Consider the following 15864-nt stretch of genomic DNA (forward strand, 5'->3'; position numbering starts at 1 on the left):
TGTCCAAAAGAAAGTTTCATTTGTTCCATACATCGTCCCTGAGCGAATGGAGAGCAAACGGCACAGTCTGTACACACAATGTTTACACCGATACGTCACACAGCATACTGGAATGTACTGACATTATTGTGTGCCTTGACATTTTTGTTGATATATATATACAGTAATCCATATGTGCTTGGCAGTGTCTCAGAGCCATAACGTACATTTCACACACCGCAACACACATATTTATCACCTGACTCACACACAAGCTTGAGAGAGGTTATTGAGATAACGTAGGAGTATTTAAATGGCAGTTGAGAAGGCTTAAGTCTATCAAAGGTTTACAGATTAAGTTAGCACCAGTTGTGTTAATTAACAAACAAATACAATACAATAATATTCAAACGATCACATGAATTACTTCATTTCAGCAAACAATTTTGAAGACTTTTCTGTCGCAGAGTAAAAGAAATTTCCAAAATACTACACAAAACACTGTGACCTGAAGTTCAGTGTTCAGATTCTTTATCATATTGAGCATCAAGTCTATAAAGGCTTGATTTATTTTAAATTTTTTTAACAAGCGATTAACTTTTAAAGAATACCAGAACTAGAACGACACTTTTCAAGAGGAGAGGTCACTCACAAATAGTGGGTATCAGATTTTAGAATTAAACTCTTCAAATGTTGCTACAAATCGTCTGCATCCACATTTAAGATATTGAAGTCATATCATAAAAAGTAGTTCTGATATCACCTTTTCTCTTCCTCCAAATGAAACACAGATTGGCACCTTTCTGTCACAGAGGGACGCAATGGAAAAACAATTTTGAGCCCTGACCTTTCAACATTGCTGCTGCCTGAACAGCCCCAGGGAGGAAATGTCCTTTCTCATCAGTTGTACAATATCTAATGTGCTGCATCAAGCTTATTGTTTGTTCACAGACACGTGCTGCTGACCTCATACCGGCGTGGTCCTCCTGTTCATTCCATCTTTCAGATCCTTCTGGAAGCAGTTGTGGACTTGTAAGAACCCAGAGTCCCTCTCTGGACTGTAGGGCCCTGCAGTTGCGCTTCCCCCCTTTAGAGGGTCCCTACTGAGGGCGTACAGAGATATATCTCCCATTGGCAAACCCATCCCCAACGCTCCTCCTCCTCCACCACTTCCTCCACCGATCTTCATACCTACTGGAGAGGGCTCACGGGATGGGTCACTGGACCTTGAACTGGAGCGTGAGCGTCTTCGTCTATAGCGGTAACTTGGGATGCGAGAGTATGGTGAAGAAGAAGAGGTTGTCTTGATGAAGTCACGTCGGGCTCGGAAGCGTGTCTCTTTGTTTTTTTCAATATATATGTTGACTGCGAGGACACCCACGGCTTCGGCCACGATGAAGGAGAGGGCGCCAAAGTAAAACGACCAGCCATAGTTGTAGTGGTTCTTCTTGTCCTCGTCTTTCTTGTCGCTGGGGTCTCCAGCGTTACTGGAGATGTAGACGATGATGCCGATGATGTTGCTCAGGCCTGAAGAGAGGAGAGGTGAAAGAAGGGGAGATGGTGAGAAAGAAAAGCATATCAATGTAAAAGTTCAGAGTAACTAAACCCCTGAGTTTTGGCTTGAGTGCCTCTGCCATGGAATGTGAGAAAAGTATCAAAAATGGGCAGGACTCGGGGGGACCTAAGACGCACTTATTGACCCGCCTCGTGCCGCCTCTACAGGCCCTTCCTGTTCCCCCGCACACACACAAAATAAAATCATCCTAAGTGTAGACTTGACACTTGAATAACTCTGATTTGCTTTAAGAAACACTTCCTTTTAATTTTTTTTTTTTCAACATAATGATAAAAAACAAAATAACAGACAGTCTCTGTAATCTTTCTGGCCTTGTTGCCGTCTTGGGGGGATTTCTCTGTCCCTTTAATGTAGTATTTTCTGGTGTTTGTTGCTTTGGTGCAGCCTGTGTTTCAGTGTTTATTTTAGCTGTCTGTACATCTTTTCCACAAATAAGGCAACATTAATATATTACTCTTATTTGCTGTTTGTTCGTAGGGTTTATGTTGCACTTACATGGTGAGTGTTACAAACCACTGTGAATCTCCACTGCCTGAGGTGAAGAACCATGCGCCATAGAAAATGTGACAGACTGAAACACTGAGCTGAAATAAAATGAGTGCTTGTAACTTCAGTAAATAACAAATAGTCTCGTCAAACAGTCTCATACCACGTGTTTGTGTATTGTGTATTGTGGGTGGTATTTTGCTGCATGCTGCTCAGCCCTAACTCTTCCTCAGAGATGAGGGAGAGAAAGGCAGTAATCAGTTAAGAGTTGATGATGGCGGCGCTCTGTGTTGCTATGCATAAATGTTTTGCTATTTGAAAGTTACTGACCAGAGTCAGTTCCCAGAGTCAGTTCTTTGGATGTTTTACACCCATAGCATGTAACCCCTAGTATAGAAATTCCTAGGTCCACAGGAAAGCAGTGCAGTCTGGAGATGTTTTTGCAGCCACTCTTTAGTGTTAGAGGAAGTCACTGTCCGTATGATAGGGTGGGGATGGGGGTGGCATGGTGGGGTTGGTTAGTGAAAGGATAGCAACGGGAGCTTGGTTGGTGACAAAAACAGACTTGCTAGGAATTGATCGGAACAGCAAATTCAATTGCAACAGCAAGGTTTCAAACCTTAGAGGGCAGCCACTATACAATATGTAGAATTTTAACACTTTGCACTCAAGTGTATAATGTTGCACCCGAATCAATTAACAACTTTACCTAATACCCATATATATTGCTTTTCAACTGAAAAAAAGTGATTTGGGGACTACTTACTCCTTAAGAACATGAGTGAAATATGAAGCCTATACAGTAGTATGAAGCCTATAATACTGTATACACCTACAGTATATATTCAGCACATCAACACCTGAGAACATCATCTTCACAAATTAGGTCTATACCTTAATGTGTGATAGAATCCTCGTAATTAAACAATGAGGTATAATCAAGTAAACACAACTTGAACATCCACACCTTTCCTTTAGACTCTCACTTTCTGACATCCTTCTTTGCAGAGAATTATTTCTGACTTCCAATTAGAGAGAAATAACACATTCACGGAGAAGGGAAGATGTTCTACAAGTGAGTTAGATATTTATTCATTGTGTTGCGTAAAAAAACAACAAATCAGGAAAAGTTAGGGTAACATTGAAAGAAAAAGATGAAACACAGACACCAAAAGGAGACCCCCATGTGTTGTGTCTGTCTTTTCCTTCTTTTTGTCTCTGGCTCTGCACGGAATCTTTTTGTTGTTGAACCAGTTTGTGTGTTTATCTGTAGCGTGCTGTCAGCCCCATCCTACCTGCAGCCACAAACAGGATGCCGGCGCTGAGCAGGATGTTGTTCCTGTTGTTGTAGATGCGTCCAACCCCGACACACAGGCCACCCAACATCAGCAGAATGTTGCTGAGGATAGGGAACAGGCTCGATGCACGCACTATACCTGTTCATACAAGACAGTGAAGCACTGTGGTTAATAAGAATGAAGATCACATCACTTCAACTATATTAGACAAACGCTGAGCAGCATGTGAGTCATTTGAAAATAACAATAGCGCCAGTAAAGTAGAATAAGATGTAGTAGTACAAATCATGTCCTTGTTAACTTTAGGACAGTAATAGTAATAGTCTTAGTAATATTACGTGTAAAAGAAGTAAAAGCTAATTTATTTACTATTCATGTACTACTATAATTATTATTATTCACGAGGTTTGTTAATCTGCAGTAGTACTTTTTGGCCATTTGGGGGCAACGCAACAAAGTATAAAAACAACATCGACATATCAATACCTTATAAATTTGGCAGGGCAAATGTTTTGGCAAACAATTGTCTGTTTACTCATCCAGCAAATACTGACAACACTGGCATTCATTTGAAATCATGTTTCTGGCCACCTGGCAAATCCAATATTTACTTGTCTTTTACCTCTGTTTTGGTCTCCACCAAGTCTGAGTCGATATCTAGACGTTTGTGTGCTAAATGCTCTAAACCTTCCTATAGGTGACATAGACAGCAACCTAACTGAACTGTCTCTTGTAACCACCCTAAAACTAATAAACAATGTATGGCACTCTGGTAGTAATAAAAATGTTGAAATGTAGTAATAAAGGGAGTGAAAGGAGACAAAAAACTGCCTCAGGTTCAACAGATGAATTCTTCCACAGACACTTGATTAGAAGACGTCCCTGCTTTTCTGTGCTGCTCGCCAAGTGAGCTCATGAGCGTATTGAAATTCATCATTTTAGACAACAGAGTGTTGTAAGAGGTTGTAAGACGGAAACAGCTGCTTTGGGCCACAGGGCAAACTAGAATGTGATATGCAGAGTGAAGCTGATCTAAAGCCTCACGCAAATTGGATAGATGGATTGAACTGTATGAGTCATAGTGTTTAGACAGTTTCACCGTGTCTTCATCAAACTACCTTGGTCAGACATGAGATCTTATGTGAGTAAAGTCATGTTTTTAGACCAATTACTCATCAGCACACCACACACTATATCATCTCCATCGCTCCAATTACTGTCATGTCATCGGGCTTTTATGGGGGAGGGATGGAGATGTCATGACACATTAAGTACCCTTGTAATGACTCCATCACCACTCAAAGAAAAGAGACAAAGGATTAAAGGTTTAAGTGTTTGAAGATGAAGAGGTTGCAGCGACTTACGTAAGATGTACTCTGAGCTGTCTGTGTCGTAGTCGTTATCCTCTGGAAAATGATTGATCCGAAAACAGCTTCCTTTGTTGATACCTGCAGAGAGGCCAAAAGCACACGTGTTAATGTGACTAATGCCAGTTACAGTCTGCACAGGGACAAAGTGATCTCTAATTATCAAAGAACATATTACCCATAAGACAAATAAGCTATAGAGTCTCTTTTTGGTAAAGAACATCTAAACTAGTCATGAACTGTCTTGTTTTCACCTCTAACCAGTCAGAAAGCATCTGAGGATGGGTTGCTGTGGATCTGAGGTTCTGAAGCTCTCAAGCCCTAGGGCACCTTCTATTCAAAGACCCAGTCTCTTCAGCGAGAAAATCTTCCCTCCACTTTTAACAGAATAAAACATTGGAGCATTATGAATATTGAAAGGTTAGACTTTGAATTAAAAGTCTGACGTCTGATTTTGCCACCATATCCTGTCATTTCTGTCTTTGCTGGGTTAGTTGCTCTGGAGCTATGCCAGACACCCATAACACACCAGATGCATCAATGGACATGCATCATTATTGTGAAATTGATATAGTGTCTAAAAACAAGACATAATACAGTTTACACTCTCTCATACACTCAATAACTATGAAAATGTAAAAAGTCCTTGGGACTGTTTTATTTTGTCTTTATTTCATGTTTAAATGTCTTCTTTTTCATTTTCTTATACTTAAGAGAGGTCCCCCAGAAGATTAGCTAATGTAATTGCATCAACCAATGTGGATGACTAAAAGTACAACAGTAACAATATGGAGCAACTTTTATATGAGTGGGTCAGTTCTTTGAACGGACCTTCAATAGGTTCTTTAGGTGTCAATGATGTACAGACTACAATAACAATGTGCAAGCTGCAACCCCTGGGGTTGAAAAATGAAGCTAACATGAAGGGCCAGTTCCAGTTCCTCTAATGTCCACTTGAGGCTGCCTCTGAAGGTCAATCCCCATGAATCCCCAACTTAACAGCATAGATAAACATGTTTACAGCCTGGGACAAAAAAATGTTTTGGTCTCTATAGCTAATTTCCCCATTCATGACAACTGAATGGAGAACGAAATTTTATATAAGTCACCTGTTTACATTTTATTAAAGCCTAAATAATTAAGGTTGGGGTGATACCCCTCAACTTCTGAGTCAGATTCACCCCTGGTTCTTCACAGCGCCAGTCTCTTTCCCAAATATGGTCACTTTTGGCTCCAAAAAAAGCAATATGGTGACGGCCAACATGCCAAACTCGAGGCTTCAAAACAGGAGGCCACAAACCAATGGGGGATGTCACTGTCACATTTGCTACATCCATCATTTGCACACATCGCAGTATGTCTAGTATAGTATTTCATATACTGTAGCCTATGTCATGTGAGATTTGTCACATCTTAAGCCAAACCATGACCTTTTTTCTAAACCTGACCAGGTGTCATGCTTCTGTTTCTTCATGTTGTCCATTTCCTGTTTTAGTTTATTTTGTTAATCTCTGCCTCATACAATTTCAGTTTCCTACATCCTGTCAAGTTTTCCCCCTGTGTGATTACCTGCCCTGCCCACAGGTATTTCACAAACATCTGATTGCCACACCTGCGTCTTGTTAAATCATCCTCACCTGGTGTATATAAGCTTGCTGTTCCTGTCCTTCTGTGCCAGTTCGTCTTTGTCTTTTGTAGAAAGTGTTCCAGCAGTTTTTCTTTGTATTAGCCTTTTGATGCCTGTTGGACTGTTTTTGACTGTCTTTGCCTTGCCTCTTTTTGTTTACCTAGCTGACTGATCTCTTGTGTACAGGGTACACAGTTTTTTTTTATTAAAGTCCTTAAATATCACTGGCCTGATCTGACTCTGAGTCGTGCATGTGGGTCCATTGCCTGTGGGCCTGATACAAAGGTGTTTTGTTGCCTAAACCATATAGTTTTGGTGCAGCTGAAACAATCATATTAACCACGTATGTAAAACTCTGACAGTCTTATACGAGCTACTCTGTTTTCCACCGGTAGGGGCTCTAATTTAGGAAATGCTCCTGAGGGTTCTATTGAAGGGTAGAAACATATGCCCTATGTGGTTGTATGGGTTGGAAGACATGTTGAAACATAAACATACTGCAAGTACTCTATGACTGTACTGTATGACATTGACATTCAGCCTCACTTCATATGCAATTGCTGAAAGTAGCTTTTCAGGGATGGGATTTTTGAGGGGGCGTTCATTTTTGGCTATGGGTTTGGCCAGTGGTGAGCTGTGTTGTGGCTATATAATCAAAATCCATGTGAACATTAGCTCATTAGCTGGAATCTCTGGTTGCTTCTATGCCTGAGTGGCTTTTTGCATCCTAGTTAGCATAGCCTTGGGCTACATGGCATATTGTGGTAGACAGCTCATATAGATGAATTACAAATTTCGTGGCGGAAATGATTTATAAGCTGGAAAACGCATTCACCATGTCTGTCAGGCAGCGCACATGATATGTTTTGATAACAAACACTAAATTTAAACAAAAATGGCACCTTTAACATGTTTCTACCATATTAAGGCGGCATGATTTTATTCCAGCCATAAAATTTCAATGTCACACGTGTCTGCTGCATTTCCATAGTTAACGTCTGAGGGTGCTGGGAAAGAGAATGAAAGAAAAAGCCAGAGATAAAGTGATGAAACATGCTCAATAGCCCAGACTCAAAGAGTCTGTCTTCACCAACTCCGCTCTCTCGACCTCCCTTTTTCACTCTCTTTAAACTCTCACCGCTCGTCTCTTTTTACAACACTCTCACCACACTATCATGTCTCAATTACCCACTTCTCTCCCTCCTGTGTTCTAAAATGTTTTCCTCTTCAACTCCCTCTGAGCTTCCTTTCGATCTTTTATGTACCGAGCACATTGTTCGGATCAATGCAGAAGCACGATCACAGTGTAAAATGATCATTACATTGGGTGTGTGAGTGTCTTGCATGTATTTTATATCTATACGATCAGCGTTTCAGTGTAATTAGATGTTTTCTCCTGATTGTGTCATCCAAAAGGTCTCGGAAGAATAGCAGTCACAGGTGTAAAGATTAAAAAAAAATAAATAAATTAAAAAAGAGTTTTATTCAATATGATCAAATGAGAAGTGAAGATGTCAATGTAAAATAGTTGTATAAATGAATAATACATGGAAAAGACCAGGGAGTTAATAATCAGAGGGATGATGCTGAGAGAGCTAGAGAGAGGAGAGAGAGAGAGTGAGTTCAGTAAGGGAGGTATCTCCCCAGAGCCCATCTGTCTGAGATACCCGAGCCCATCTTTTATTACTCAGCATAGCTTCACCATGGCAACCTCCCCCCGGCAACCCAGAATCACATTTCGAGCTCCGCTTCTCAGAGGACGCCTTTGACATCTTACTAATGCATTCACCAGACTAACACACACAAACTCGGGTGCCACATATACACACTAACAAAGCCACAAAACCAGAAAGCAGCCTTTATGACACTGAGAATCAAAACTTGGTGAGATGGTGGCTGGCAGCAAATCAGCAGGATTTGTCCATTTGAAGTCAGACCAAATGTCTGTTTGAAACACATCATATGTTTAAGTGCCACTCCGGCATGTTCAGTGATCAGAGAGGGGGTGATGGGCTTAATTGAGAGTTCTTGTCCTATTTCAGCATGAATGACTGCAGAACAAGACTTCACTTTGTTTCCGTTTAAAGCTTATTTGCCACCATTGCTCACCTTTAGTGAACCACCTCTTTGTTCTACAAGACACAACACTCATACAAGCGTCTATTGGGTGCATAAGGGAGACAAGTGTAATTTCTGGTACAAGGTTAGCCAATGCATCCTGAGACTTACCCATTAATTATGCTTCTCATTTGACCTAATATAACTGGTTAGACTCATGGAAGAGATAATCTTAAAACTGGACAGTTAAATGAGTGGACAATTAAAGTTTATTTACTTTTTTCTCTTAAAAGAGACCTGTTATGCTAATTTTGAGGTTCACACATGTATTTTGGGTTTCTGCTTTGGGTTATGTATTCTGGGTTACATGCTTTACTGGTCAATTAACATTTTATTTTCCTCATACTGTCCGTGCCAGAACTACTGTTTTTAACCTCTGTTTAAAAGATGAATTTTAGCATCTATATCTTCAAGCCCCACCTCCAAAACTGTCTAGTCTGTTTAGATTGGTCAGCGTTCCAGGTCTGCCATATCTCTGCATCTCTGTACTATCATTGCCTCCCAAGCCCATGGGAAAAATTTCTGGCTTTGAAGCTAATTTTGTATAGTGGCCAAACATAGTGCTAAAACGTCCAGGTCAATCACATGAAGCCCGTTGGGCTCAAAGGGAATTTTTCTCATAGAAGCAGTGGATACATTTTTTGAGAATCACAACCATCAAGATCTGATCCATTCTGTCCGATAACATTTCTAAAGTCTAAAAGGCCACATGATTACATAATTTTCATGCCCATTCCAGTTGGCTGAGGGCTAAACCGGAAGTTAGCTGCTTGTCCATTGTAAATTTTGTGTGCACTTGCCCTGTGGGCCCCACAGTGCAGAAAATTCAGTTATTTTCATATCAGAAATGAAGCTTTTTTGGCTTCATGTGCCACTGAGCAACTTTCATATGAATGAACAGGGCCCTGCCTACAATACTGAGTCCAGTTGTCTTTAAACACCCATGTAGCTGCTAGGGAATGACTGTAACAGAGTACAGCGTCACTTTTTTACTGAGAAACATCACCAATAAACACTTCCTAACACAACCAGAAAAGTTCCAGCAGGAATATGGTCCAAAATCGGGAAGAATTAAACGACGCTGACAATTAAGATGATACATTTCTCTGAAGTTAAGCTACATGGAGCAGTGTACATAATGTAATATTAACACTTGCAGGAGCATACCTGGAGCTGATAACCAAAGGAGGGTATTTGTCATGATCTGACGTCAGCTTGTAGCCAAAAATAAAAATAAAAAAAAAATTTAAAAAAAAGGAAGTATTCTGAGTATCCAGAATGGTCTGAAGCCTGAATTTTTTTCTCAAAAAGAATATATATGTTTACCTTATTATTTGAAACATAGCCATGTTTAATATGAACACCCATCATTATTACATCATAAATATGACAGAAAATAAGGAAATGTATAATAGGTTCCCTTTAAAACAAACAAATCAAACACAAAGGGAAAATGTACGCAAAATAGACAGAAACTTACTTTTAATTTTTGACATTTGAAGAATACATAGATGAGCTCAACTTTAGGGGATGTATCCCAGCTGCTTATATGTTCAAAAGTCACTATAATCTTTGCATGAGTCTAGATTGTCATTAACATTTTAATTAAGCAAAAAGTATTTAAACTCAGCCGGCATCAGTTGTAGATTATTATACATTACAGATTGAATTTCGAAACTGTGTGGCAAAAGAACTGATGTGATGTGATGTGTGTGTGTGTGTGTGTGTGTGTGTGTGTGTGTGTGTGTGTGTGTGTGTGTGTGTGTGTGTGTCAATGAGAGAAACAGCAGGTGAAAAAGTGTTACTTTGTGTGCAACACATCCACAATCTATGCAAGGAAAAAAAGATGGTGGAAAAGATGACAGATGTTTAAGAACAGTGAGCACTCCATCTCACTGCTGCTGATGGTACTCTCAAGGGTTGGAAGCAAGAGAGAAGGGAATATGTCTTTTGATTAACTTTACAGGAAAGCCATAAATAGTCATAGATTTTTATATATATTAAACTCCAGTGAGAGTTGCAACAGTGCAGAGCAAAAGTGCATGGAGTGGGACTTCTATAATGGCTGCATTCATTTGCATATGAGACAAACCACTGGGCAAGTGTTGCCTCTTCACTTGGACCCCCCACCCACAGCACTGTCAGATCTCTCTGCATGTCTGAGAGATGATGCCCTCAGGTCACATGGGAATATAGGAAATGCAAAGTTCCTTCTTCAATAGGCGCTCATGTCATGAAATAGTCTAAACAACTGCCTCTCAACCAGGGGTCCAGGAACCCAGACACATGGTATTAAGCCCAGTGTGAATAATAGTTTTATGAGTAAGTATCTGATCACAGGTTTTACTTCCTAAACTGCAAAAATGTGAACTCAGATTGCATGACGTGGACTCGAGTCACAGTCGAGTCACAAATTTGATTACGGTACACATTATTTGTGAAAATCAAAACAGACTTACAACTTGACCTGGAGTTTAACACCAATGCCCAAAAATGTTGTTCACACAAACAAAAAAAAATGTGGTGGTCAACAAAAAAGGAATTTTAGTATGTAAATTGTACGGGTCAAAAATCCAGGAGCACAACTTCCAATTTTGTTTGACATTTGAAGTTGCAAAGAACAATAGGTCAAAGGATTGACATGGTTAGCAAGCTAATGCTAAGCTAATGTTAGCTTAACAGCCGAGAATTTTTTACAAGATGGTTTCAACAAACAAACGCATATTTAAAAAGCATTCGTGATTTTAAACGTGAAATTGGCTTTACTTTATTTAGTAATTCATGACTTGTTTAGGGACTGGACACTCAAAGTTTAAGACTTAGAACTTGACCTGGAACTTAGTTAGAACTTAGTTATAAAGACTCAAGACTTATTTGTGACTTGCAAAACAAGGACTTGGTCCTACTTTTGCTCCACAGTTATCTCCTCAACTGTAGTTGACAGCTGTAGAATTCTGTTAATCGTATACAACATAAAATCTTTTAAAACAGAGGTTCCTAAAACGAAACCTTATCAAATGGGGCTCTGTGACCTAATGTGTATCATTAAAAGGGGTCTTTGATCTTGACACACAAAAAAGTTTGAGAACCACTGATATAGATGCTACATGGTTGAATTTTTTTTTCCCTTCACTTTTTTTTTTCTTTTAACTAAATTCAAACACTCCAAACAAGATCATTATTTAAATATTTGTATTACATTCTGTGATATACTTATTATCAGTGTTGTGATGTGATTGTGCCAAAATGCAATCACAGTACTTAACAAATTGCTGGAACATCTGAAAGATGAATGAGCAGGCGCAAACATGCTGAAGTACCACCTGTAGGGGAGTGTAGAAAAGCTGATTAGCTAAACTCTGCAGTCAGTCGTGGGGTTTGTAAAGCCCACACTTATAAAATCAGCATCTGACTAGTTCTGGCTTACAGTATGTCTTGTGTCTCCCAAATCTTGAGTTATTTTAATTTAGCCTAATTATTTATTTGGGTTGTTAGTTAAAAGGAGCACAATCATTCAGAGTGGGGATTTCAGCACCAGCAGCAGTGGACAGCGCCACAACAGGCAGGACTGAAGACGTCACTGATGGTGACCTCAACTTATTGATCTCATTCTCTTCAATGAAGCAGTCGCGCGCAGTGGTGTGCAAACGTGTCCAAACAACAACCAGCAGCTCAAACAGCTCAGAAAACCCAGCCCAAAACTCCTCAGGCGCGCGTGTGTTAGGGGATCACAGAAACCCAGCACCACAGCTGAGAAAATGTTGACAGGATTTCATGAAGTCAGTTTCTTGCTGACTTCTGCAGCTGAAAATGATTTCACCAATCCAAGCAATTTTATGAGAGTAGTTGCCAAGCAACCGAACTGAGTTAATGGGAAAATTAGGACGAATCCTTAAATTATTACTGTGCAATTAAGAGACGTTTCCTGCTTGCAACAGAAATTTAAAATATATTTAAAAATACTATAAGAATGGCTTTATGCCATTACCTGACAAGTGAATGTTCTTTTTCAGGCACAAAGTAAATCTTTTACAAGGGAAACTGATGCAAACGTTGCATTACGCGCGCACAACATCGCCTTTGCGCGCAACAAGCAGCAGTTTCCCTCCAAATTTTCCTATTTAAAAATACCAATATACCTTTTTTATAGTATTATTCAACGCGTTCAACAACAGCATTGGGTGATTATGATGATGCACTGCTTGGGAGAGCTTCAGCTTTAATGAGTCGTCACACAGGAAATAATTTGTTGGGAATGTCCGTGTGCTTTTTTTTTTTGCACAAAAAGAACTGTGTTTTTGAGGATTTCATTAAGAGTTCCCAACTGGAGCATTCAGTTTATTCCACTGACAGAACAAATATTAGATAAATCACACTGCGTACACTGTCTCCTCACCACAATAAAACAATCGGGATAGATCCGCTGGCTGATCTTTGGATAAAATGTTCACCTGTGCCAATGAGTTTAAACAAAAAGTAAGAAAAAAGTTTGTGTACTAACAGGTTACTAACTTATTATTTTACCTTCGATACAACAGATCCTCCACAGTCCGGAGTGCGTCAGGTCGCCTTTGACTTTCTTGGTTTGCATCTGGGACTCGTCCGTCGTGGCGTTAGTGGTGTTGCAGATGTACGCCCGGGAGTAAAGCCAGTAGTCGGTGCCGATGGCGATAGTCATGAGACTGAAGGCGGCAAAGGCCCCCACGATGGCCAGCAAAGTCTGAACCCCTCGGTCACACCATGCCATGGCGTCTCATAATGTGTGGATCTCCCACAGCAGCTTACGCACACGGCGATGAGCGCTTGGTGCCCATGATCGTGGTCAGAGAAAAGCGCGTCTCGCGGTTTTTCCTCTCATCAAGCCAAGTCTCGATCCTTATAATAGCTTGATTAGTGGTCCTCTTTCTTCTTAAACTTCGGTCGGAGTTCAATCCAAGTTTCAGAGTTTGAAACGGTCGCAGCTTTTGTTAAATTCCTTTGAGTTGTCTGAACACATCTTCAATCCCTGCTACAGGTGGGGATGAGAAGAAACAAACGAAAGCGCATCCTTTAAACAAAAACACTTTTATGGTAAATTCAAAGTAAGGCCATAACATCTATATCGACCAGACACAGCTTCTTTACGGGTTACTATTCAATACTAAAGTGCACAGTTTAACAAAGGATGCAGCATCGTTCATCCAGACCACACCTTCCACGGCTGTAGCCAAACCAATGGGAAAGGGCGCTGTGAACAGCTGCTGGAGGAGGAAAACACCAGATTTACACTAACATACACAGTAATGTTAAAAAGCAGAATTTAGCCATTTTTTGTAAGGAGAAAAGAAGCGTTGGAGTTTTGCAGTTTGTCTTTCACACATAATCAAATAACAGAATCAAACATTTCTACTCACCCGCGTACAAAAACCATACACACATAAACTAGTTTTTTGGTTGGATGTTGTCAAAAACATCTTCAGAAATTAAGCAAAGAAAAAAACAGCCACTGACAGCAAAGTGGATATTAGAGAGGCTTGATTTGTGGCTGAACTACTTCAGCAGCAACTTAAAAAAAAGTTGAAAGCATCGCCACTGATGAAATATTTCTTTAAACATCCATCAAACCCACTTTGAAGTTTGAGCAGCCGGCTTGCAAGATCACCCAGCTCATAAAAGTAAGACATAAATCTTCGCCACAACCAGAAACTCATGTTTCTAAATTAATGTTTAAAGTCTACGTTAAGGCCAGGCCTGTCACTTTAAGCTCTGGGATATTTGCAGTTGGGGGTCTTTTTCTGTGGAGAGATTTTCTTTTTCACACTGACACACAGTGAGAGGGGCAACCGGAGAGGGACTACAGGATTTGGCCAGGGCTGCTGATGTTTACACTATCCCATCTCTTGGACAGACTGGATGCCTCATCACTTCCTGGTCCATGCCAGGAGAGCAGAAAGAGTGTGTGCAGGGTCTGAATATGGAGGCTGGAAATAGGATAGGATAGTGTGGATTAGGAGATAAAGTGAAGCTGAAAGGAAAGGGAGTGGAGAAAGGGATGGGGGAATAGTAAACTGAGGATATGATAAAGAGAGGTATGCAGAACAGACGGGGGTGGAGAATATGGAAGAGAACTCACTAGTTTCACGTTTGACATATTAAGACTGGAAAGCAAGAGATAATAATGCATTTGTGCCTCATTTTTGGCTGTGAAGCAGCAGAGTGAGTTTAGCTCTCGGTCTGTGGATCGAGCTGGAACATGTCCGCTGGACTTCAATCATGTTAACAAAGGGGTGAGAGCGGGGGAGTCACAGCAGGTGAGCAGAGGCTGAGAGATTTGATGCTTTAGATTGCATGAGCAAACATAAGACAATATTTTACACAATTGCAAAAGATAGCTTTTATGAAACCATCAGCTGAAGTTTTTCCTTTAGGCTGTTTTTTGGTGTTTTAGTTTCAGCAATGTTTCCTTGTCTTTACAGTTTGGCGCAGACTACAAATCTTTATATAGGGATGCAACTAACAATTAGGCTGGGTTTTCTACTTTAAAATAAATTGGATAATTTGTATTGATCACTACAGGGCTTCGATCTCAGAGCACAGGATCACCAAATGACGCTCAACTTTTTTCTTGGTAGAAACAGACATTCATATAATTCCAGATGGTTGTTTGGTGCCCAGTATATTTGAAGATACATGTAGTGATGGTAGTTTCTGTGGAAAAAAAGAGAAAGAAAACAAGAAAAAGTACACATTTTCCTTACATAAAAACTAACTACAACATGTATGGATAAACATAATAATAACTACCTGACACACATACAGCCAGATGTTAGTAAAATACTAGTTTAAATTTCCAAGGAGTCCACATCCTTAACTTAAACAACTGGCATAATCAGTTACTATATATATATTCAAAGTCCGCTACCATTATTTTAAAATGTCTATATAGACCAGATGCTGAAATTGTCATTGCAGATTGTGAGCCTACCGCAGAGCTTGGGGCTGCGGCATGTCCAGTGTAAACAGTCTGATTGCTCAACATGGAAGTGATTGGTGCTCCATGTAAAGTGGCATGCCTTATGGCCATTTTACATGAAGCCAGTGTGAACCCAGCGTGAGTCCCTTAAAATAACTCTATTAATGAGTTCAAGGCCTTTTTGTGAATTTTTTAAACTCCACTGGAACACAAGGGACCCCTGATGGCATCTTAACCGAAGATTGAAAAACTCTTAACTTTTCATCCTTATATATATTAGATGACTTACATTGCGGTGCGCCCAGGTTTTCCAGGCACATTGTCCCACATCATCTCAGTCTGTGATTGTTCCCTCCATCCCATGTGGTTTAGCTTTTAAGTGTATTTTCCTTGGACTATTTTTGCATCCTGACAAGTTGTGCCTAAGTGCTGTTATTTTTTTTCTTCAAGTAAAGAATGAC

General features: G+C 40.1%; 1 protein-coding gene across 1 annotated transcript; it reads right to left on the minus strand.

The window, feature by feature from the left end:
- Nucleotides 1-946: 946 nt before the first annotated feature.
- Nucleotides 947-13198, minus strand: LOC121942484 (voltage-dependent calcium channel gamma-4 subunit-like). Its single transcript, XM_042485701.1, has 4 exons — nucleotides 12976-13198; nucleotides 4704-4787; nucleotides 3337-3477; nucleotides 947-1506 (listed from the first exon to the last, which is right to left on the minus strand). The coding sequence occupies exons 1-4, from the start codon at nucleotides 13196-13198 to the stop codon at nucleotides 947-949; spliced, it is 1008 nt and encodes a 335-aa protein (XP_042341635.1).
- Between the last annotated feature and the right edge of the window lie 2666 nt (nucleotides 13199-15864).

Source organism: Plectropomus leopardus, chromosome 4 (genome assembly GCF_008729295.1).
Source record: "Plectropomus leopardus isolate mb chromosome 4, YSFRI_Pleo_2.0, whole genome shotgun sequence".
NCBI classification, from domain to species: Eukaryota; Metazoa; Chordata; class Actinopteri; order Perciformes; family Serranidae; genus Plectropomus; species Plectropomus leopardus.

Excerpts from the sequence above, each read along its gene's own strand:
- LOC121942484 (XM_042485701.1), bottom strand. The coding sequence starts at position 13,198 with ATGGCATGGTGTGACCGAGGGGTTCAGACTTTGCTGGCCATCGTGGGG. Across the intron at positions 3,478-4,703 it reads CAGCTCAGAGTACATCTTAC|GTATAGTGCGTGCATCGAGC; the intron begins GTAAGTCGCTGC and ends TTGTATGAACAG. Across the intron at positions 1,507-3,336 it reads CATCCTGTTTGTGGCTGCAG|GCCTGAGCAACATCATCGGC; the intron begins GTAGGATGGGGC and ends TCCTCTCTTCAG.